The sequence below is a fragment of the Leptosomus discolor genome, chromosome Z (genome assembly GCF_034619465.1).
Source record: "Leptosomus discolor isolate bLepDis1 chromosome Z, bLepDis1.hap2, whole genome shotgun sequence".
Classification (NCBI taxonomy): Eukaryota; Metazoa; Chordata; class Aves; order Leptosomiformes; family Leptosomidae; genus Leptosomus; species Leptosomus discolor.
This window is the reverse complement of record NC_141419.1, coordinates 39,559,344-39,584,517: the sequence shown is the minus strand read 5'-3', so window position 1 is coordinate 39,584,517 and position 25,174 is coordinate 39,559,344. Positions and strand designations below refer to the sequence as shown.

Sequence of the window (25,174 nt, the reverse complement as noted above, 5' to 3'; positions counted from 1 at the left end):
GTGTATTTGTACATAAAGTATATGTACAATGCACACCATTACAAACTTTCCCACACTGATAGTGCCACTGAGTGTTTTGGGTTTCAGGACTTTACTTACAGATCGTTCTATTTGGAAGATAGAGCATTCAGAAATACATTTCTTTCAAAAACACAAGGCTGAAAACTGCTGGTTGGGCTACTCCCAGCATTAACTGCAGTAGATAGCTCACATGCCTTAAGCAGGTTTTTTTCAACAACCTGCATGCCCAAAAAATATTTATACCCAAAACAGTTGCTGACAATGCAGTTTGGCTGCATTGTATGAAGGCCTGCATACGTACAGAATACGGTGAGCTCAGCAGAGGCTTGGTCCTCTCCCACAATGTTCTCTGCTACACAGGAAATCCACAGTCCACTGTCCATGGATGAAACATTCTTTATGGTTAGCGAGGCAGGGTTCTTACTTGTGTCACTCTACAAACGATCACAGTAAGATGTAAGCGTGAACCGCAGCATGAAAAACAAGGCAGAGGGAGGAAACCATTGGTCACAGCTGAATGGCATTTTTCATTTTCCCTTCCTCTTAACTGTATCAGTCCACAATTAATCAACACCTTCTTTTAGTGTCTTATCCAAACAGACACAAAATACCTAGAGAACCAATCGTAACCATCAATGGCAGTGGATTCAAAACTCCAAAAGTCCTGCTACAAACACTGCACTCAACCATTTTTCTGTCCTGTCACTTTTAGTTTCTGCCTTTTTTTTGAAAACTTCTTCCCCTCTACACAAATGGTTTTTTCTCTACCCATACCCTTGCTCAACCCTCTCTTCTACTTCATGACTGATTTCTATCGTCTGTCTCTGCTCCCCTTGAACTTTTTCTTAACTCTCCTATATTCTTTTCAATCCTTGCTTTACTCTTCCTTTTGTCTCTTTCCTTAATATTTATGCTTGATAACTCTTCCACTGCTGCCTTTTGAGCTGTACTGTACGTCGACAGAAATGTGTCTTCTCCCTCCTCCTTAGCCAAATTTCTCTTCAAAGCTTCATCTTCTCACAAAATCTTGCACGAGAAATTACGTACCTTCTGCTACCTAAGATGCTGCTCAAGTACTGTTCTATGCGTTTAAGCACAGGCTAATTAAGAATTATGATTCTTAGAAAACTTGAATCTTATGATTCTTAGAAAACTTGAATCTTATGATTCTTAGAAAGTGCCCATCTACAGCCTTAAATGCTATATTGAACATGCAGCCCCTCATGTGATCTCACGCCCTTCACATGATGTCCAAATAATTACTATTTCCACACTTGAATTTTTCATAAAATTCTTAAACAGGAAAGGAACCAAAACACATTCAGAAAATAAACAATAATTAGGTGCATTTTTAAAAACTACTTTTGAGGTACTTTTCTTAGTGTACACACACATATCAGTGCTGCACAGAACACAAATAACATACTGCATCTGTAAAACCACAAACCATTGACTTTCAGTGGCAGTCAATGGGGACACATGGGAACACTGTGGAATACAGTCCTGTGCGACCAGAATTTTGAACCTCAAGATGACACCTTAAGTCCACTCGAGTTAAATGTCCCTCTGATTTCACTGTGACACTAGGGTAGATGAGTGGAGAGGCAAACACCTCATTACACATTTCTCTATGCGCAACTCTCAGAGGGAGGCAGTGCTCAAAGCTCTACCGAAAGCAGAGCAGCTCAATCTCAGGCTCAGGCCCGAAATCTAGAGCAAGAAAAATCTAACCAACATCAATCGGATTATACATCAGCATAGAAACTGAGAGCATACAGTTAGCTTTGCAGGACTAGAGTTTAGTTTTAACTTTTGTTCACGTCTCTCTTCATAAAACAGGAAGCGGAGAGAAAACAGGCAAAAGCAGCATGGGAGGTGAAGAAAAGGGAGGCAGAAACTGAGATATGGAAGTGAGAGAAAGGAAACCAATAACAACATTCACAGAAAAGGGAAGGATCGTTGTGAATGGCAAACGAGGTTTAAAAGGCACTCATTCTTCTGCTACTGAAAAGACTACTGTGCTCCATGGCTAAGGTTGTAGCTAGCCTGTATTAGGAGCCCCTCTGAAATCCCAAAATGAAGTTATGCCAGGACAGAATATTTCTGGAAAGCCTGAAGCAAACTGACCATGGCATTTCAAAGATAGGAGGGTTAAAAAATGAGGTGATCTCACTTTTTGAATAGCATCCCACATTTGTTCTGGCTCATAACTCCAAAAAAAAAAACCAAAAAAACCCCAACCACCAAAAAAAAACACAAAAAGAAAAATAAAGCGAACAACTTGGCATAGGTTCCCCAAACGGTTTTAATTTCTTGTTCCTGATGACGACTGATGCCTTTGGGTAGTTTTACAGATTAGAGAAAATTTTAAAAATAAGACTAGAGCTCTGCAGAGCTCTTACTTATGAAAGCTAAATGGCACGCTAGTCAAATTCTATACAGGCCTGATATAATGACCTCATAGAACAAAGCACAAAGATTACGAGACCCCAGAGGTCCTGTCTCTTCCACACTGTATGAATAGTTTTGGAAGTACACATCCCGCACTTTGTACAGACCAGGAAGCTTTAGGCAATCTGCACCATAATGAATGTAGGAAAGCCAATGCCATAAAACTGTAGCTAAGAGAGGGTCTTGCCCACCCTGTAAATAATGACAATTTAAGAGGTCAGCAGCTGCAAGTTGAGAATCTGCTTATATGCTTCTCCTTATCAACACTTACATCAGAAAGAACTTAATCATTCTATCTCCAGTGTGCACACAGTCTATAGGAGGGACACAGAATACAAAGATCTCAGAAAACAAAATTCCCCCTGCCTAGATATTTTATTGAGGAAACATCTTCACATTTCACTAAAAAACCACTGCCATTCTTTTCAGTAAAACCTTCACTTCAATTTCCAAGGCTTTCTGTTGTTGCTTTGTTTGTTGAAGGAAAATTAAACAAGACACAAAATATTTACAACCAAACTCCAACACACCAAGCTTTGGCATGAAAATATAGTAAAATTAGATACACAAAGATTTTTTCATGAGTAGGGTAGATTAGATTTATTCTCTTTATGCAGGTATCAGTGATAATAAGAAAGCCCTTGTGTTTTAGTATCCTGATTTACCACATTAATTCCAAAAATTTACAGTACTCTCATTTACAAGTGAACATGCAAAAATCAGATTGCAAATCAGGGTCTTTAGGAGTGAATGTCTGCCATTCTCCAAAAACACTATGGCAGTCAACATGAATTGAAAGTAATTGAAAAATAAACATAATTCCAACATTAATTTTCTATTTCATCTTTTTAAAATAAAGTTAACTAGAGCTGTACATGAACCTTCATTTGATCCTCCAGCAGCTATCTTCTGTCTCTGAATTGTCCTGTATTTGAATACGAAGCTTACCTCATGGTTTGAAACAAGATTAGTGAGCACCCAGGACACATTAGGGGGTGGCCCGCCAGTAGTATCACAGTACAATGTGATGCTCTTTCCTTCCACCACGGTGATGTTGTAATTGCTTAAGTTCGCTGAGGGCAAGTCTACGATAGAAACAGCAACAAAAAAACCTCACATGCATTTGTATTTGACAGAAATAGACACCACTTGATTCTAAGCAAGCTGTATAAATGCAAGCAAAACCACCGCTAAATCAGATATTCACTGTGGTCAGTTACTATTCAGCCAGGGAGTACAAACAGCATCTTTGGAAACATGTAAGTACAATCTTTAAGCTGCTGTGTAACGTTTTTCTGTGCCTTCTCTGCATCACTTCCTAAGAAAACACAACTGCATGTGGAAAAACATGCAACTAATTATACAGGGAAATGTTTCAGGTGGACAAACAGAAGTTATGCAAACTTCAGTTTTTAACTTCAAAATGAAAAAAAAAAACCCTCCCTTATTCTTTAAAACAGGAAATTTTATCCATCTCTTTGTAACAACTGCAAAGCAACCTCTATCTTCTGACATTCTGGTAGTGCCACTGTTCTCAAAAACACTTAACGGGACAATCCCATTAGCCTCCAGTATCACATATGAGATTGCAGCTCTCCCTCTCATACAGATACAGCTCACAGAAAGCAGATCTTAAGTACAAAGTGATGGAAACAGCACTGAACAGGTCAAACCAAAGGAGAGAAAGGGTAGAACAGAGGGTTAGCAATTGCACAAAGCTGCTATCCAAGGCACTTCAGCAAAAATCACTATTGCCCTCTGGAAAGAAAAAAAGCAGTGAGATGGTACCACTCACCAGGAAACAAGCCCAGACTTTGCAAGAATCAGGACTGCACCTCCATCTCACAGACCTATAAACCACTCTGTATCTCATTCTTCAGCACCCAAAGCAACAGGAGCTTCCCGAAGAGCAAACATATGCTGAATGCTTACAAAAATACAAAGATTTATAGACTGACCCTCTTCAAAAATAATGCCAACAGACTTCAGGCACAGAGGACCTGACATTTCATATTTATTTACACAGCAAGTAATTATGCAACATGCTAGAAATATCATATCTTTCCTAAAAGATACTGTGCCATCATTTGGAGCTGCTACACTCTGTAAAAAACCTTGGCCTCCTTTATGAGGCATTTCTCATCAGCTGTTCCAGGCAAGTTTTACTCACAATTTATCATCTGAAATAATCAAGCTTATCTGCTGCGCTGGATATATATGCATGATCTTGCAATGACTTTTCTTTTTCTTAAACAACAGTTCTCTTTTTTTGTTTGTATTGTGTTTTAGTTAAGAGTACAGCAGTTTCATCATGGACTTGCAGGTGTAGAAGTTTAGCACAGACTTTTTTGCTTACGTAAAAACTCCCATACAAGCAATTAATCATCAAATCAGTGTGAACCCGTTAGTATGTTTGCTAGAATGTAAATAGAAGCTATATGAATTGGAAATCTCCCTTTAAGTTTAATTAGTTCAATAAAACTTAAATGAGAGGAAGTAATATGAAAGAGAAGACAAATAATTTTCCAGGCAATGCTTTCTTGCCTAATAAGATTTGATGATCAGTACAAGTATATAATAACTGCTTAAGCAATTCTCCCAGTGCTTTAAGTAGTACTGTAATATGATTCCCATTGTAGGCATCATGGATTTCTTCTATTATGTTCACTTTATAAATCATACGTTGAAGTTTATTGAGACAGAGCTGGACAGTTTGTACGCCTTGATGCAGTAATCTGTTAGCAAAGGTAGCCATCTGTTCTCGCCTGCTGTGGATTCAAATCTCAGCAGTGTCTGTCAATAGCCGAGCAGGAAATAAAACTAATCTTAGGGAACATTTGGATATTAAGTATGCTGATTAGGGAACAAGGAGAGAAGTAATGAGATCATTTGCTTTATAAAGTTACACTTCAACACCACCTCTCAAAACCATTCCAACTACTCTTGACAGACCTGAACGTGTGAAGAGATTAAGGCTCCCCACTTCTTCCTGGCCCTAGCACTTGGGACAAAGTCTACATGACAGATTAGTGTCTCACTGTGCAAGCCTGCACAGCTCCTACTAACACATTGTTTCACATGATCCTCTCATGTAAGCAAAAATAAAAACAACTTTGGTCCCTTAAAGCCCTCCTTTAATAGCTGCTAAGTTCTGAGACATTGTCTTCCTGTGGTCTGTTTATTTACAGGGTAGGCAACTGAAGTTTAATTCCTCTGGTCCTGGCTCTAGTTCCTACAGAATTATAACAGAATCATAGAATAGTTTGGGTTGGAAGAGGCATTTAAAGATCATGTAGTCCAACATACCTGCAGTAAGCAGGGACATCTTTAGCTAGATCAGGTTGCTCAGAGCCCCGTCCAAAAGGACCTTGAATGTTTCCAGGGATGGGGTTTCTACACCTCTCTGGGTAACCTGTTCCAGGGTTTCAACACCCTCATTGTAAAGAATTTCTTCCTTATATGTAGTCTAAATCTGCCCCCTTTTAGTTTAAAACCATCACTCCTTGTCCTATCGCAACAGGCCCTGCTAAAAAGATTCTCTCCATCTCTCTTACAAGACCCCTTTAAGTACTGAAAGGCCTCAATAAAGTCTCCCCAAAGCCTTCTCTTCTCCAGGATGAACAACCCCAATTCTCTCAGCCTGTCCTCATAGAAGAGGTGTTGCAGTCCTCCGACCATTTTTGTGGCCCTTCTCTGGACCCGTTCCAACAGGTCCATGTCCTTCCTGTGCTCAGGGCCCCAGAGCTGGATGCAGCACTGCAGGTGTGGTCTCACCAGAGTGGAGTAGAGGGGCAGAACCATCTGCCTCAACCTGCTGGTCACACTTCTCTTGATACAGCCCAGGATGCAGTTGACTTTCTGGGCTGCAAGCACATATTGCTGGCTCATGTCCAGCTTTTTGCCCACCAGAACTGGGGAGGGGAGGGGAGGAGAGGGAAGAAGAGAAAAGAAAAGAAAAGAAAAGAAGAGAAGAGAAGAGAAGAGAAGAGAAGAGAAGAGAAGAGAAGAGAAGAGAAGAGAAGAGAAGAGAAGAGAAGAGAAGAGAAGAGAAGAGAAGAGAAGAGAAGAGAAAAAAGAAAAGAAAAGAAAAGAAAAGAAAAGAAAAGAAAAGAAAAGAAAAGAAAAGAAAAGAAAAGAAAAGAAAAGAAAAGAAAAGAAAAGAAAAGAAAAGAAAAGAAAAGAAAAGAAAAGAAAAGAAAAGAAAAGAAAAGAAAAGAAAAGAAAAGGGTAGAATAGAATAGAATGATCACATTATTGCATGTGTACTTTTTTACTCCCTTTCCCAGTCATAAGAGGTGGGTGGGAAACACATACAATAATTACCTTGGGATTAATTTTTTCTGGTTGGATATACTGAGTAAATGAACTTCAACTGCAAAGTCATTTTGGCTTTTACTTCCAGTGACATCCAGACTGCTCCACAGCAAAATACACAGTAGTTGAGAAATGGCTCTGTTTGAAAAAAGCAGACAGTAGCATACGACCTCACATCTACAAAATGTGATACACTGGACTTAACCAATGAAGCAATAAGACTAAGCAGCAAAACCTGTACTGAAAAATACCCTTATTTTAAAAACCACTATGCACCCTAACAGACATATATGCTCAGTATGTATGCTCAGTGTAGTGTGAGACCATTTATACAGGTCAGTAGCATTTTGACACCTACACAATTACAAAGATATCCAACCATGCTGCATTTACTCCTGACTTAATGCAGTTAAATACAGTGGTTTAGATGACTATCACTCCTGTTGATACGGATGTATGTTTTAAAGGACTCTGTATACAGTAATTGATACAAGTAGTCAGACAACAGGTTCAAATAGTTTTGTATACTGCCAGCATAGTAAGTTTAGACTGTAGCATAAGAGCATATGCAAGGTAGACATGACATCATCTTTCCCTAAGTCTCATCTCGGTATCTGTCAGGCAGAGATTACCCTGTGCCCCAAAGCTCAAAACACAGTATCTCTTTCAGACTTTGACAGCATTAATTATTATAGTTCTGGGTATCATAATAACCCTGCTACTATCCAATTTCTTTTTAAGTTTGCTATATTCTTAATAGCCTTCCGCAGCAATGAGTTTCACAGGTGTACTGTCCATGCCGTATACAAGAACCATTCCCTTTTAACAGTTCTGAAATTTGTCTGTGTTCAAATCCACTGAATGCTCTCCTGTTCTGACAGGACAGACAAAAAAGAGTTTCTGGATGATCTTCTTAAGACCACTCTGTGTTCTTTCATTTTCTCAAGTCCGCTTTCTTCTCAATAATCTATCCAAAGCTTTTCAGTCTATAAAAATTGGAGGCCAGAACCTGCTCCTGAGAATTTTAAACTGTAATGTAGAGTGTTACGCAGTTCAACAGATGAAAGCATACATGAAATTCATGTGCTTCCTTATGTATCAATGTATAAAACCTGTTATACACAGAATATACACACACAGAATATCTGTTCTAATACCAATTTATTCCCAGGAATAGGGAATCCTCAGCTCTGGATTAGAATAAACAGTCACTTCCTTCACCCCAGCATAACTGGACACAAGCAGAAGGAACTCATTTATGTCAGCTGAGTCTCTGCAAATATCTTCTCATGCTTTAGAAGGAATAAACCATCATTTAAGGGGGGGGGGGGCTATTTACCTTCCCAGACCATCATTAGTGCAAACCAATGGCCTGAGGCCATCAGCCAGTGGAACTGTCAAGCATGGATAGGGAATGACTCATATCTTCACTTTGCACAGCTGGGACTTCAGCATTCACAAACCTAAATATTCTGGATGAAACTTTCAAAAGTGACTACAGCACTTGGCTACAAAGCTGCCGATGGAAATTCATAAAAAGAATGTGCCTAAATTCCTAAAGGGCTTTCAAAGTCTTCATGCAGTTACTTACTACTTTCTACAGAAAACTTACACTGGCCTTGGTAGAGCCAGACTGTCACTATATGTCAAAGGAAGGGTATGACCAAATTAAGAAATAACTGTGTATTAACACAAACTCTCTAGTCTGTAACTCAACTTTCAGCACCAAGCTAACACTCCAGCGAGTATACTACAGCAGCTTTTAGAAGAAAAAGGTCTTAAGCAAGGAGAAAGGAATCCACCACTGCATACAACCAAGATGTTGTGTCACTGCCTAACTATCTTCATAGTTACAAAAAATTTTTACAAAATTATTTCCAGATTGACTTTTTCAGCTTGAACTTTCATCTGTTCGGTTCCGAGAGCTGCTCAGCTGCTCAAAAACCTTCACCAAAAAATTCTCTCAATATAGTCAGTTAGCCTCACTAACACCTAAGAAATGACATGATGAAGAACCAAGCACCTGAAAGAATACCATAAATTGAATATTGCATTTATTTATGCCACCCGTTGCATACTAAGCCCCTGATTTTCATTGGCCTATCAACAAACTCCCAGGAGTCTAGACATGATGCAGTGCCACTAAATGGTTTTCAATGTGGCCCATGACATCTCTTTTTTGCTTGGCACATTTTTGCAGGTCAACGTGTTCTGTGACAAGAACAAGCAGTCACCAAAAAAAATTGACTATTTTTTTCTGAAACTAGCCAACTGCATCTGAATTTTAACAAGGAGGTCATTTTAATCCTTACCTGAAATCCTTAATCATCTTTTTAATAAATATATCAGGCCCAGAATGATTAAATTAATACTGAGCCAGTAACCATCTATCAAACTGAACCATATAAAGGCAGACTACCAGAACCACTGATTTATAAAATATCCCCTGTAATTCATAAGATACAGTTGCTCAAATTCAGTCTGCTTGCCTCACAGAAGGTTTCAATACAGTCTAAGGTTCTCGGCTTCCCTGGTTTTGCTTTTTCTTTGTAGGGAGAAAATATACAACTCACTACAGCACTATAGCACAGCTTGGTAACACCCACTAGTTGTACTGTCTGAAGCCTGAAAACAGGATGGTTGAAAATGCAATTTGTTAAGAGTTCTGCACGTGGATCTGCAAATTTCAGAGATCTTACTGTCTCCAAACAGGCTGTATCAAAAACAGAGTTTTCTTATATAATCCCATCAAAATTCTGCCTTGTTTGAAAATACAATGCTTACAAATGCCAAAGGTCTTTTCCTACGGGCTTTTATGGGTTTAAAAAACAAAGCAAAAAACTTTCAAATAATTCTAGCTATGAAGCTAGGAGCTGTTGGATATGTGATTCACCTCCTATGTTTCACTTAGCAACTCTCTGCAGCCAGCAAGCTCTGTATCAGATTTCAGCCATGGGGTAAGCGGGCATGTTTCCACTGAAGTCTGAAGAACAACAGGGCAAAAAATCAGCTTGGCTGCATCTTTAGAGCACTGTAAACAGGATACCCAAAGGTTCACGTGCAAACCATGAATTAAAGAAATGTAAATCATTGTTTCCATTTCCTATGGTATCACAACCAAAGAATCAAAATGCTCAACACATATATGTATGTGCAAAAATCTCACAGAAGTTATTCCAAGTTAACAACTACAACCATATTCAATGAACATTTAAAAAAAAAAAAAAAGTTAGGCAAATGAAATACAGAATTAGCAGAAATGAGGAACATTACATCATCTTTCATGTATCTTCTTTTTTCTGGAGCCTAAAGATCACTCTCCTCTCCAGCTACAGGGAAGAGAAGCCTGCATCTTCTCATTTTACTGCTTTAACCACCAGGCACTACTCTCCATTTCTCCACTGTAATTTTGCCATCATGCACAGCAAAACTCGAAATTTCCCTTGGAATAAAATGAAAAGTAAAGACACTAATCTGAAAGGTGTAAAGGGGAAAGAGGAAAAGGAACCCTTGATTATGATCCTTTTCCCCAGCATATTTCCATACTCTGCCCACTGAGTGTTAATGCAAATCAAAGAAACTGTCCCAGATCAAAACCTCTTCAACTTTTTAGGAGAATATATAGTTATTGAATAGAGCACTGAATAACTACTGAATACAGATACATTCGCCAAGTGGCACAGCAAATCTTGATGGGTGTTTTCCACAATGACCACGGTGTTTTGCACAGGTCTCACAGGGTTAAGCTAGTGGTGGTGAGGACATTATCCCCAAAGCTGTAGGTTAGATTCCTGAACTGAACCTGAATCGAGAGAAGGATGACAAAAATCTCCTGTAGCCACTACATCTTATTTTAAAAACGGGGCGGGGGTGGGGGGGTGGGGGGGGTGGGGCGGGAAGGAGCAGCTCTTGTTATGCCCTTTTGAAAGGAAAAACACAAATTCCTACCGTTGGGAGAGACTTGAGTCCAAACGTAGAGGCTCCTTGGCAAATCCCTGAGGACAGTCATTCAGACCAGAGTTTAGAACTTTCCCATGCCTTCAGCATTTCCTAATGAGCAGTTGGAAGGCATATGCACAGTACTCAAGCTCATTTCAGATTTTTTCTTGCTAGATGTGCTTGCTGCTTCAGTGTACCTTCTTAGAAGTCCAACTCTTATTTTCTTACTGCGCCAGATCTAATGCTCACAACAGCCACCTCATTAGTCTATGGAGGAAAGTCTTTCTGTCAGGAAGCAGAATGAGTGATGTGGCAGCTCACTGAGCCACCCGAATATTTTAAAATACTAGAAGAAATCTGCCTCAAATCATGACATGCCAGATTGTCACATTCAGTTAAACGAGTACAGCCTCTGCCGAAAGATGATGAGCCTTTAAAGTATGCTCTCCCAGAGCCAATACACTCTTACTTTGCCCTTAAACACACCATCAGTCCCCGCTTAACTGAAATTATCACTAGAAGCAAACTTCTGTAAGCAGAGCCAGCATGTGCCATAGCGAAGACCACAAAACTCACTAGCTCATCTTCATGAATATAGCAAGAAATGAAACCTCCACAGAACTGTCATCCCATCCAGGGCTTCAAAAGCTGTCATGAATGCCATGCAGGCAAAAACCACCAACAGTCGTGCACCAGAACCAATTCACTTGGACAGTGAGACGACTTCTGCAGTCCACCTGTACAGAAGCTTTGAAAGTTATTTCAAACCAGATGAAAGGCTTACGTTTCCAAGGTGTAAACATCAGCTCCTTAACTTCTGCCCAGGACCTTTCTCCGAAGGTCCCTAGGCTTGACCTGGGTACTAGTAGGAAGGTGCTGAGTGAGAAGGGATCTTGCAGCACCTGAATCACTTAATTGACCTCACCTTCAGTATTAATATCACAGTTTGTCTGCAAGGATTTTCAGGTTATGTTGTTTCTATAGTGGATACCAACCTTATCAACACTTCCCTTGCTAGCAGTCTCCTGAGGGTACCCAGCCACATTTTCTCTTGAATTCCCTGAATTGTTAAGAAAATTAAATTACATCTGGAGAAATTGTTCTTAACTAGTAATTAAGCTTCAGTTTCTCCACAACAACTTTCAAAAAAAACCCAAATTCATTCAGCGCAGTTGGGCTGAATACAGCAGCCACAAGCTTAACAGATGAACCAAGAGCTAAACAGCCATTGTAATCTAAATTAGTAAGGCCTAAACTAGCTTATGCAAACCTCTAACAAATGGCTTCTTATTCACTAACTGCATGTAATGCAGTTGCAATTCCTGAATCTTTATCTGGGAGATTTCATGCGTGACCAGCAAATACTGAAAATTATGCTGAGCTGTCAAACATTGCAACAGGATAAACGCAATCCTGAAACAGGAACATTTTTTAAGAGAACTATATAAATGAGTAAAATGATGGGTTTCATTCTTGATACCAAGTATACCACATACCAAGTATATGGTTGAAGGGATGGCTCTCTTCATGAAATGTTTCCAATTTAAAAGTGAAAAAAATCCTTTCTTTAGACTTCAGAATACAGTCATCAGTCTTCACCTACTTACATCGTAAAAGCAAAGTAAGAATATTGCCAGCCAACAGTCAGATAGCCATTCTCACACACCAGATCAGCACTCCACACTACCGAAGATGTGTCAAGTGAGGCATAGAGAGTACCTCTGCAAACCTGCAGAATGCAGAGTTCAGGAGCAATACTTGAGTGATCAAGACATGTTTCTTTCCCTTAGATAGCGCCTTACTTCTTTCTATTTCTAACCTGCTTTGTATTATAAACCTGCTTCATTCAAGTTAAAGCAGAAATTAAACCAGAATTATAAAACAAAATGCTGTTCTTTTTAAAAAATGAGAGGTTCGTGTACATCACATACACTCAACTATCAGCAGTCACAAGCCCCAAGTTACTTATCATATGTCTGGACATCTGTACGAAAGTTACCAGTTGCTTCATGAACAGATAAAAGTATGCATGCTTACAAGGAAGTTAAGTACCTGTCCTTGAAAATGAGATTCCTGTTGCCTTTTCAAACACCCATAAATTTTTGGTTATTTTCACTTATAAGCTGGAGTAATGAAAGTTGTTTTAATTAAGTCTGTAAAACTACAACTTATCCTTGGAGCAATGGTGAAACCCCATTACTGTCAAAATTCTCATAAAAAAACATTTTTCATGCAGCCCATGATCACAGATAAGAATTAAAACTCTTACAGAGAAACTAAGAACAGTTTGCCACCATACATCATGCATAACACCTAGCTCTTGAGCCAAAATAAACAGCACAGGCTAGAGAGCCCATGAATGTTCTGAAAGGTAAACATAGAGAATGTTTAAGGCTTTTTTAAACTCACTTCATTCTGCCTGTAGTGTTCTCCTTCTTATAGCCTTATCTGTGAAGTCTGGCCGATAATGGAAAAAAATGTCAACACCCACTGGATTATGCCTTTGCTTGTGGTTTTGGACTGCATTGTACTGGATTGCCTAAGATCTAATACTTACTGTATTGACTCACTAATACTACAAATCTTTTCTGTAAATTCAAAGAAATAAACGTGTCAATCCTTCAGTTTGCCTTTTCCCCCTTTAGAATTTACAACCACCTGCCTCCAGCCTAATATGACCATTTACTTAGTTACCTCTAGGACAAAATTCTATCACCAGAAAGAGGCTAAAATGAAGCCAGATCCAATCCAGTCCATTTGTAGTGATCTGAACAACCGCATGGGCAACGTGTCTCTTTAGATTGTAATTCTACATCACAAGACTTCTAAAATTTTGTCAGTCATACACAAGAAGCAACACTATGAGCAACACCACAGTACTTAATGCGTAAGGGAAGAGATAGTCAAAATATTTTAGCATTCATAAAATCCTGTAGTTCTCAGAGCAGACAACAATTGGCTGCATGTGCAAACAGCCAGAGCGGACATACCTTTGTTACACGTACAAGTTACTATGTGGGACTAATTTGCCAGTTTGTTCAGTAGACTTTAGCTAGCATGCATGACCAATGACAAGAAAGAAAACACCTGCAGAAACAATATATGATAAATAAGCACACAAAGCTGTGACAGTAAGCAAAACTGAAAGCCAGATCAAGCACCACACCAGTATATATAAATCAATCTGATCAACTAAATTGGCCAGATAAGGCAAAATGGATTGAGATCCAGAGCAACAAAAAATCCACACGGGACTGCACAGACAGCTGTAGAAGACAGGCCTCTCCCAAAAATACCACACAAAAAATACATCTTTCAGTATCAGTCAGTTCAACAATAGCAGCTGAGTAACTGAATGCCTACCAGAGGGAGCAACCAACGCCTTAAACAGTCCCAAAGACATGGTCTTGCCTCCTTGGCATTCAATGAGCTCCAGATGATCTGCAGACTGATAGTCTTTTGAGTGACCGTACCCCAGTTGCAGGACAAGCCTTGCTTCCAAGGACTTAATATACTGGTGTCAATTGCCACCAGAGCTTACAAAAGTAGTAATAAGAACAGTGTGTTTATTTCTTTAGTTCTCTTTCTTGTTTTTCTAATGCTATTTATCAGGTGGAAACAAAAAAGCAGAGGATAGCCTAGGTGGTGATGCCGTCCATGTTGTACAATCAGCAAATGCTGTGAAAATGGCAAAACTAAAATACCACCATTCCTCTACACAGAAAGCTCTACTAATACTCCTGTGCTAGATGCAACTTAAAAACTTTTGACACAGTAAACAAGTGTGAATTTAAAATTTAAAGGAATCCGCCAATTTTCATCATACATAAATACATTTCAGTGCAGTTGAAAAAAAAAGTCTGCAAACATCATAACGATTGACACTTTTAATCTTGCAGCTGGAAAGGATCTTCCAGATAGTGATTGACTTTAAATCTCAAGAAAGGAAATCACAAATTTGATGGCATCTAAATTGCAACCAGCCTTTAATCGGCACATTAATGAACACTTCCACCATACAAACAATAACTTAAAGTACCACAGAACTTTGCTCATTTTCACATCAATTATCTACAAATCAAAGCCTTATGGATCAAGAAACCACAGCGGCCTCTTCCAACTTCCCAGCAAGAGATTCATTTAACAGCAAACAGTAGCAAGACATCCTATTACCAAGATATTTACCACATACCATACAGGCCACTTACTATAATATTATGAAGCAATTAATAACACCTGCACACAAAGAAGAGAGCATGTTTGCTTAGTTTCCAAACTGAAAAAAATTAACAAACCAGAGAGATGGGATGAAATCATTTCATTACCAGAGGGAATTAGAAAGTGTTTTATTAACAAAATTCAAAGGCCTGCACACCCAAAAATTTCTCTTGACATCAAAAGGAGATAAAAAGGTCATCTAGTTCACAGGAAAAAAGTTCACACACGTCAAAAGCCAATTTTTTCCTCTATTTCAATTCTACCTACTAGCCTCTCAGAAAGTTCTGGAAATGAAATAAATCAGCTTCATCAGTGGTTTTTTTTTTAAATTAAGTCTTGTCCTTTTAAACACAGAAAAATATCTGCAGAAATACGGAAAGCAAGAGCCATGCCCTGGATCTTTCAGATATCTTCCAGAACACTGCCCACGCTCACCAAGACGGTCATTCCTCTTCACCCAAGATTCTCTGTTCTGTGCCTATGAAAAGGCTGTGTTGCCATCTTTATTAAAAACCTAAGTTCTGCATTGGTTTATTTCAAAAAAGGTAAATTGAGGGGAAAGACCCACTAAAAAAAAAAAGAAAAAAATGAAAAAAAACAACTATGTAAAGTTTAGTGGTATTTGGACCCTGTAAACTAACATAAATAATTTGCAGGCATGTGATGACATCCACACAGACCTTCAGCAAAATGCACGTTTCCCATATGCAAATTTCATATGCTGCAACTTTCAGTCTGAATGTTGTATATACTCACCTTTCCTTCTCCTCTTCCTCCTCTAGTCGGAAGTACCACCTTCCCTTGTCATGGCAAGCATTTTAGTCAAGATACGCCCACAGAATGCGCACATGTGTACAAACACATGCACCTACACAGCATTAAGAGGTCAGAGACAAGTTTGTTGTGACTGCAGATGGTCAGGAACCCAGAAGAAAGAAATAATGTCTCATAGGTTTAATTCTGGGTGTTTAGCATCAGAAATTTTCAAAGCAAAATCCTAGCTCCCTAGTAGCTTCTACATGTGCCAGCCAAGAATGTTACAAAAGAGTAACCAGAGCTCCTGGTTTGTACTAATTGATCTCAGTCCACCAGTAGACCATTCTCCACTCAGTAGATTAATCTACCTTCTAGTCCATCCAGCTGGTGCAGATGGTTGGGTTTGTTTAGCTCATTTCAGTATCATATCCCACTTCAGATAAATTAGATCCTGCAGCACACAAGACCAACTGTGCAGCTCACAAGATCCCCCAAACAGGTTGCTTTTTTTTTGATCACACCAGACACTCCCATCATTTTTATCATGAATACACCACCACGCCTGGCCCCAGCAAGAAGCTGGACACAAGACCATCAGCATGATATGTGGCCATAAAATGCATTACTGCCATTAAATGCTGCACATTTTGGGTCTGCAGTAGGTCCCCTCCATGGCTGTTCCTCGTTGGCAGCTCCCATCAGGGGGTGTCACACCCTCCATACAGGCACCACAGAAAGGGATACTCAATGGGCAAAGGTGGAAAGAGAAGAGGTACTGTTTTTGTGTTCCTCCTGCTATTCTCCTTCATTTACAGTTTTCCTGATCCAAATCACTCCTCCACAAGGATACTCTTGCTTCCTTTTCTTCTTGCCTGCCTGCTGCTGGGCACCCTAGCTCCCTGCTCTGCAAATGAAACTCCAAACTAAAGCAGGTCTCACATTGTGTCAGAAACACCTGGCCTCTGCCCCTTGTACACAGAGAAGGAGAAATCTCTTCAACTGGCAGATGAAACCTTTCACCAGCCATCCACGGTCATACACAGGAAGCAAAGCTGTATACAAAAAAAGTAAGGGGATGGCCTTATTGTTACATCATTTTTCCACTATCTCCAGATCTGTGAAAGCTAGCTGAAAACAATATGCAGGAAAAAGCTACAAACCTAAGGTTGCTATGACTCTTTTGCATAGCCTTTACAAGTGAACTCAGTAGTTTTATCTGCATGAAGAACAGAGCTATTGCTAATTTGTCTCTATTAGCAGGCAGCTCTTCTGAATTTTCTTCCTATGGTCATAGCAGTAGAGTTTGTACTATTGAAGGAAAATAAAGACTTCGTTAACCATAAATACCCGAAAAAATTTCAAGGAGTAGAATTTCATGTCTATTGAGCTTGGAAGCACTACTATTTAGTTTCACAAAGGCACACGCATTTTATATAATTCTTGTATGTTATCTTGAATAATGGTACATTCTTAAAGAATCAAGTAAAAAAAAAAACCAAAAACTTTACATGACGCTCCCAGAATTATTGCACACAGGGCAAAAGACCACTGAGTGGTTAATAACCCTTCTCAAACCTTTTCCTTTAGCAGCACTGTTGTCATCCTGATAGGTTTCTTGTAAAAAAACATATTTGTTTTTCCTGCCTCACAATAATTTAGCAGTAATTTTAACTTAAAAGACTATTACCGCAGTTTGGTACTTTCATATCCAGCAAGGCTGTCCTCTTGTTGTTGTCATCTGTGCAATATAAATCCTGAGTTTCTGTGTAAAACTTTGTCTCTTGAAATTTCTTGATCCACATAATTTCACAGGAACACTTGAATGGATTGTCCACCAATATCCTACAGCAAAAAAACACCGATTTATTTAGAATACAGTATGTGTTATGAATACAGAAAAAAAAACAGGGGGCAGGGGGACTCCAAGCACTCTGCTGGGTGAAAGTACAAGTTGAACCCTTTAGTTAAGAAGAATAAGGAATGCAACCCTAGTAACTGCAGTGCAATGCAAGCTGCAGGTGGATAACAGTTTCCATGTAGAGAATGAAGCTTTCCTTGCACCAAAAATCCAGACCGTCATAGATCAGAGAGATCACACAGGGGGCTCGACTACTGTCTCCAAGTCACCAGTGTAAATCAGGAGCACATGGAGAACTGGGCTTTGCATCAAGCTCCACTTAATTTCATAACAGTCAAGCAAAGACCAGAATTCCTTCCTTCTACACTTGACTCTCTGCTCAGCTACCTCAGAAAGATCATGACAGAAGTGGTTTACTGCTGTGAGGTGGCATATAAAGCCAAACAGTCATGGATCATAGGCAAGCTCTAACAAACTCTAATCATAAGAAAGGATTTTACCTAACCTTCAAAATTACATCTTAGAAAATCTCACAGTAAAACCCTAGGTAATGTCATGAAGAAACACTAACTGAAACAAAGGGCCTGAAACAGAAATGTATCACCTAGCAAAAAGGTATGCTGGATGGAATTCAAATCACAGATTAGCAAACTTACCAAATTCTAGGTTTTTAAATTTAATAAAACTACACAACAACATAATGCAATAATGCCCAAGTAAAATACGAACAGAAATATCCCATTATCTACATTAAAAAGTGACCCAGTGTTATTTTTTCTCCTACAGGCATAGATGAGATCCAATACATTGTGTGTAAGAGACTGTTTAAGGCAAATTTTCGCTGTACAGAAGGCTGTTTTCGCTGTACAGTTGTCTATTTTCAATGTACACAAGCAAAACTCAAGTTGCTTCTTGAGTAAGCATAGATTCAGAATCTATGCTTATAAACACCTCCTGAGGACATGAAGTGTGCAAATCATTAAAAACTCAGCTTATCAGAGCCATAATCTGTTCCCCTAAAAGCCACCTGCAGTTCTCTGAGGATTAACAGCTGCAAGGATCATTCTTGCAAGTGTCTGAAGGAGCAATTCATATTCACAGAAGTCATCTGCTGGACTTCCACAGCATCACAGCACAGACAAGAACTGCTTGTGCCAGACAGAGTATGAACATTACTACAACATGCATTTTCAGAACAGCAAGATTTACTTCCCATCTTCTGTTTCATCGTATAACTTTCCTTCAAAAGAGAAATTTCCCCTGACCAATGTCTGAGCAGTCCTTTTTTTCCACTGTTTTATTTTGTGTTAAATCCACCCAGGGAGTCAGACATATCACAGGCAGGATGCTGGATAGATGCATGATGGCCCTCCACATACACTTGTATGAAAGAAAGAATCTGACCTAGTAAAAGCAAATTACATGTCTTTATTTTGTTTGCTGTAATTTTTTAGCTGCAGCTACAGTTTGTTCTAAAAGAAGAAGATTTTCAAAGCAGCATCTTCTTCTCTACAATACCTGGTGAATATCTCCTACTTCACTCTATCCTGAACTTTTCATCCCTTTATGTTTTGATTTACAAGAGTGCTAACAATAGGACACTTGTTTGTCAGATTTAGAAGCAGATCCTCAGAAGCTGTTTACGGCACCATTCTCCTCTCAGATTCCCCTTCCAATACTCTTCTTTCTCTCCTATTTTTGATTTTCCACCTATGTATTCCACCTTATCAACAGAATTGTTTAACCGATACTAATTTTATCACCATTTTTCCTCCCTTCAGGCTTTGCTTTTTTCCCCCCCACTTTCCCTCACTTTCCCCAAGTCTGTTTATCTCACTTCATCGCCATCTCTGCATAACTTTAATTCTTCTATCCCTACACTCCAACTCTTTCCCAAACCCACAACACTACCTCAATTTTGTATCCTCTCTCTCTCTCTTGTCCATCATCACACATTGCCTCCACACCTCACATACTACTCAGTTTGATCTTCACACCATCCATTTTTCCCATATCTGGCTCACTCCCAGTACCCTTCCCCTGCTTCTGCTACCATGACCATGTTTAACTCTGGTATTAACAACACAAATATAGTCACTCCTAATTCACATCAGCCAATTGTTTGCCTCTAAGTGCTATTTCCCTGACTCATTAAACTTCATTTCCATAATTCCCATCACATACTTGTAACATTTGATTCTCTCACTCTGTCTCAAATCTGTTTTTACTTCTTTCCTCTGAGGAACAAACCAGCTTCTTCAGAAATATCGGCAGCATTGACATCATCCTTCTTCAAAATCTTTGTAAGCACTTATTCCATCCACAGCCTAACAAAAACTGTCCACCTGAGATGCAGAGATTCAAGACTGGCTTGATTGCGCGTTGGAATAAACCTGTGACTGGCAGCAGACAAACTCTAAGAAACTGGGGGTGGAGTATGCCTTCAAAACTGCAGTCATTTCATTTTTTGCATGCATCCTAAGCTAGAGCATACCCACTCTTTCATCTCTGCAACCCAGGGAGAGGGGCAAAGATGACTCCATTTCTCCACCAACTGCTTAGAAAAATTAGAAGCCCAAGCTTCGCACTGTGCACTGGTCTGAGCCCTGTATCTATTTTACTGAGGTCATTACAACTACAAAACATAGAACCTACAACAAGTACACACTAGCAATGGCTTTTTGGCAGGGACTAGATACAGCATATGAAGAAACGAGGACTTCAGAATCAACAGACCTATGCAGGCCATACAGCAACGGAACTGCTCTGCAACTAGCTAGTCTCTCCATCAGAGTGCTCAGCAACAACCAAGTTATGAAAGAAAATTCCAGTGAGCAATGTTCCCTGGGCTGTAAAGAAAGTGATTATACCAACTTAATTATCAATAAAACATACCTAAGGGGCATCACCTTTTTTTGTGGCACTGGGATTTGTTTATTTCACTTCTCACACACTAAAGTTAACCAGAAGAAGTTGAGGTTTGGCAGGCTGGTGTTGCAATACTTAGACTGGCATTTTGGACAACTTCTAACTCTGCTCTGAGCTCTGGGAAAGCAGCCTCTCTCTCTCGTGCAGCCCCAGCCCTCCCAAAGCTCCTACAGGCTCTCTGCAGTCCCACATATCAGCAAAGAATGCACAAGATGACCAAAATTTTAGAATGTATACCCATACAGAAATTCTGCTTGATGGAACAGAGGACAAAAATGTAATATTGAAGCAATCAACATACATATATTTTTACCTGTGCTTCATTATCAAATGATTTACATAAAGCACAATGCAACTCAAGGAATTCGAGAAATTAAAAATATTCTTCAATAGCCAACCATAAGCACAGCAGTTGTGGGGCCAATATAAGAGTATGAAAGAGAGGCTTCATTTGAAGATCTGTGGAAGGCTGTATTTTCACTAGCTCAAATATTTAATACAAATGCCAGTTTTGTGTGAAGCAATCTCACAATAAAATATTTTAAAGCTGGACGGAAGAGGCTATTTTGACCTCTACATTGCTTTAAAAGATACACTTGACCTTCTTGAAGTCCTGGGATTAAAATCTCTCTTTATTTCAAGTGTCCAGCATTGCTGCTTTCTTTCGATTAGAATTTCATTCTTAATCATTAATGGACCTCTACCTTCAATAGAACAAACTTCAAAGTCTTGTTCTTCCATTCCAGCCAAAAATAAACTTTATTTTAAGAAATGACAACTTACAGATCAGACAAACCCAGATGGCGAAAAGGCTTCTTGGACAAACTTGAGAGCTTGTTTCTGGATAAATTGCTATGGGAAAAGAGAAAGAGTGCATTAATTAGAATTGCTTCTTCTCACACTGAAAATACAGTTCATGTCTCTCAAAAAAAGTGAAGAACTCAAACCAGCTTTTAAAAGCCCTTATTCCTTTGACTTCCGTTGTAAAGAAATGGTGCTCAGTCTCATTTTATGGTTTAATGGTTTTCAAGGGTTTGAATCCAGCCTGCATCTAAAGTCAAGTACATTCAAAATCAAACTCAGCAGGCATCAATATCTTCACTTTTCGCACTTCTGTTCATTGCAGAAAAGCAGTAGATTTAATTGTGTTTCAAAAGTATTTTGTAAAGTCCAGGTGTTAATTACATGCTCGATTTATTCGTAAGTGAAATGGGTGTATCCCTTTCTTTGATGCTGCACCAAGCTCTGTACTCACACAAGCCCTCGTCACATGCTAGCACATATCCACATCACAGCCTTTTAGTTATTCTTTTCAAATTGCATGTACAATATGCACCCACATGGAAGATCAAAAGGAAAACTGTAAAATGCCTATATTGGGCTTTTTTATGTCAATTAAGCATTTATGGTTTCCAGTGGTAATTAAGTGAAAGGTCCTCTCCCATTATGCAGACCAAAGAAATGTTCAGAAATCAGAAATACTCCTCCCCTCCCAGGCTTACAAAATTGCTTTCTCCACCCCAAAGCAAAATAATGCTGTTTTTCTACAGTCTTATCAGTCCGCCAATTAAAGATAGTGAGAGCAATAAACTGTGTAACTGCCAGTAGTACAGTGCAAATCAGTGTTGTGAGCCAAAATACCATGAGTTTTATGTGGTATTACAAAGGCGCCATAGGGGCTCCATAGTTAAAACTTGCACTGCATTTAAAACCAGGGATTAAACCTCTTTTTTTCTCCTGACTAGAGAACACAGTGTTTACTTCCCAAACTTTCATTCCTTGATCTCTGAGTACAAGGTAATTTTCAGACATATTACAAGTTGGATCTTCTACAAATGTTCAAGAGATTTTATTTACTGTTTTTCCTCGTTGATTTCTTTGGGCAAAGAGCCTGAAGTTGACAACTTGATTGGTCCTAATGTGTGAGAACAAAACAGATGAGCTACTATTTCGCTAGACAGGTGAACTGGACTTTCCTACAGCAGATGCTGGTGGAAATGTCTTATGGACCCTGATTGGGCATATCAAAATTAGCGTAAAATTTGCACATAGGGCAGAAATCATGTTTAAGTAAAAACTGCCACTGTGATTTTTTCCCTAATATTCCTAAGCCATATGTTGGGAAGTTGAAAGAAGATGAATCCTCATACAGACTTGGGCTTTTGTCTCCAGCACTAAGGCAATGTGAAGCACATCAAACCCCATCCCTTCATGGGCAACACTCGCTACGAAGGAGAACCCCTCCACTTATGACACTTCCAAGCAGCACGTGTGGATGCCCCTGCAGTATTACCCAACGAAGCATGCACCTGCTCCTCCTACTGTGCAACAACTAAATCCTACCTTTCCCGAAAGACAACCAGATATACAGTAGGCTTTACCTTCAGACAGGTGCCCATGCCACTCACTACTCTAGTGGGAGGCAACATATTCCAGGTCGTGTGACAACCGGGTTTGACTCCTGGTTTCCGCACAGCAGAGGATCCTGATTTTCTATATCAGGAGGACTCCGTAACCATCAGATGAAATCTCTGTCTAGCTGAAGCCATTTCATTTTGTGTGATCTTCCCTGGGGCCCTAATGGGACAGTCAGGCTCAAACTCTGATTCCTGACCAAGGCAAATAAAAGGGGATTTGAAACCCCCTACCATGAGCACTTTCTAAAGACTGAAGTATCACAACACAAATCTGAAAACAGGCCACAAACATCTTACATAAAAGCCCCAGCCATCCTCTGGGATAGTATCTCTCTCTTTTTGCTTTTAAGAAAATAACACCTTAAAAATAAAATTTTCAAGAATATCTTATCAAGACTGACTCTGGGAAGGGGTTTGTTGTTAGTAACCCAGCATGGACATACAGCCCACCTACTTCACAGGCAGGACGGAAGTCTCATCTTTCCTAAAGATTTCCTCCTGACTGCTTCCAAGTTTCCTTGCTCAGCTTACTCATGATCACCTAACTCATCCTATCTCTTTGGAGGATGCTGAGCTGCCTGCTTCAGAGCTAGGAACTCTTATCAGACAGCAGACTGTCAGAATTAGGTACTGCCATAGCTTTATCTTCTTGTTACTCAGCCTCAAGCCAGTCATTGATTTTGGAGGATTATTGCAAACCTTTAGGCAGAAGAATAGCCCTTACTTGTTTAGATTCATAAGCGAGACTTACTGCTCAAATGTCACCAGGTATGTTACTTTCTGAACACTTTGTGCAGGTATCAATGACTCCATATGAGCCAGTGAAAAAAAGGGACTGATAATCTAAGTAAAACTATAAAAAGAAAAAATAGTCATTATTTTGTTTTTAACATTTTCAGTTTTGAAAAACCAAAAGCACCTTGATAGTTTTAATTGTCTTTTCAGTTTTTAGCAGTTGTGCTTGATCTGCACCAGGCAAAGCAAGCAAAAACACTAAGAAAAGTAAGTAAAAATTCCTGTGCCTATATTCTTGATCACAGGTTGAAACATTTAGTGCTTCCAAGACTTTAGCCTTTTTTCTCATGTAGTTCAGTGCTTTAAGATTTTTCAAGTTGACAAGTAATTCAATAAAAATTTTTCAGACCACTGTTAGAGATTTATCACCTTAAATGATACTTCAACAGCAAATTTAATGTTATATATATTTTTCATAAACTGAGCACTTTATATTGATTATAGAGATGCCTGCTGTGGTCTCTTTAATTCATGTTAAGTGAAAAAATTACTACCAGGCTTATTAAAGAGTAGTTAAGGACGACATTTCCACTTCCATGAAAAGAGAATATAAATCAGTTCCCCAATTCAACTACACATAAAAAGATCACGGTGAGCAGCCCAAAGAAGATCCATCTGGGGTTCTGAAGCCTTTTTTTCTTAAAAAAAAACCTAACCCAAAAAAAACCCCAAAAAACCCCCAAACAAGTCTGGAGTACAGAGCCTGGCTCCAAAGCTACACCTAAGCAGAAGACCCAAATTCAGTCAAAACCATGCCCGTATTTTACATACAAATATCAAGCTCACTTTAAACTTGCTAGCCCTAACTCAGCTAAAAGCAAAGCTGTGGCAACATGAGGGGTGCAAAAGCAGCATAAATATTCACAGAGCTTGCAACACAGGCACAGCTTTACCACCAATAGCACTCCAGGCAAGGAGAGGCAGCAGGGAACAGATCTAAGGAGGACAGGGGGGAAGACATGGCCATTTTGCTACGCTCAGTCTCCCTCCACAGGCAACTGCCTGCTCTGCCTATGGCTGGAGCCAGCCCTGTATGCAAGCAAGAGAAAACCTGCAGCAAGGTCTCAAATGGTTTCATTTGGCTGCCTTACCTAAACCTGAACAGTGTAGAGATACCTACTTAATACCTAGAGCTGTAATATACACTACACTCACAAATCCATGATTCAGTGATGCAATTATACAGAGTCTGGCACATAACAATAACTATTTTTCAAGATTTTTTGAAATACACACTTGCTGTGAAATGTAATTTTATGTTTAACGGTATTGACAGTATACTATGCACGTGTATTACACAAGTCCATTAAAATTACTCTTAGCAGCAGATAAGCTTGTAAATTACAGCACTATTAAACTAGGCCTGTTTAATAGCTTTAAATACAACTGTTGACTAATTTGATTCTAAGGTTAATAAGAATACCAGAATTAGATGAGCAAGGCTATTAATTATATTAGAGCATTTTTTTTCCCTGTT

General features: G+C 39.2%; 1 protein-coding gene across 3 annotated transcripts in view; it reads right to left on the bottom strand.

Moving 5' to 3' along the window:
• NTRK2 (neurotrophic receptor tyrosine kinase 2) overlaps window positions 1-25,174 on the bottom strand; it is a 205,651-nt gene that overhangs the window by 159,764 nt on the left and 20,713 nt on the right. For all 3 annotated transcript variants that reach the window (XM_086480514.1, XM_086480515.1, XM_086480516.1), the window contains exons 4-7: window positions 21,269-21,337; window positions 17,387-17,541; window positions 3,421-3,557; window positions 323-455 (exon numbers count right to left, since the gene is read on the bottom strand). In XM_086480514.1, coding sequence (XP_086336640.1) covers window positions 323-455; window positions 3,421-3,557; window positions 17,387-17,541; window positions 21,269-21,337 — 494 coding nt within the window. The remainder of the gene's footprint in view (window positions 1-322; window positions 456-3,420; window positions 3,558-17,386; window positions 17,542-21,268; window positions 21,338-25,174) is intronic.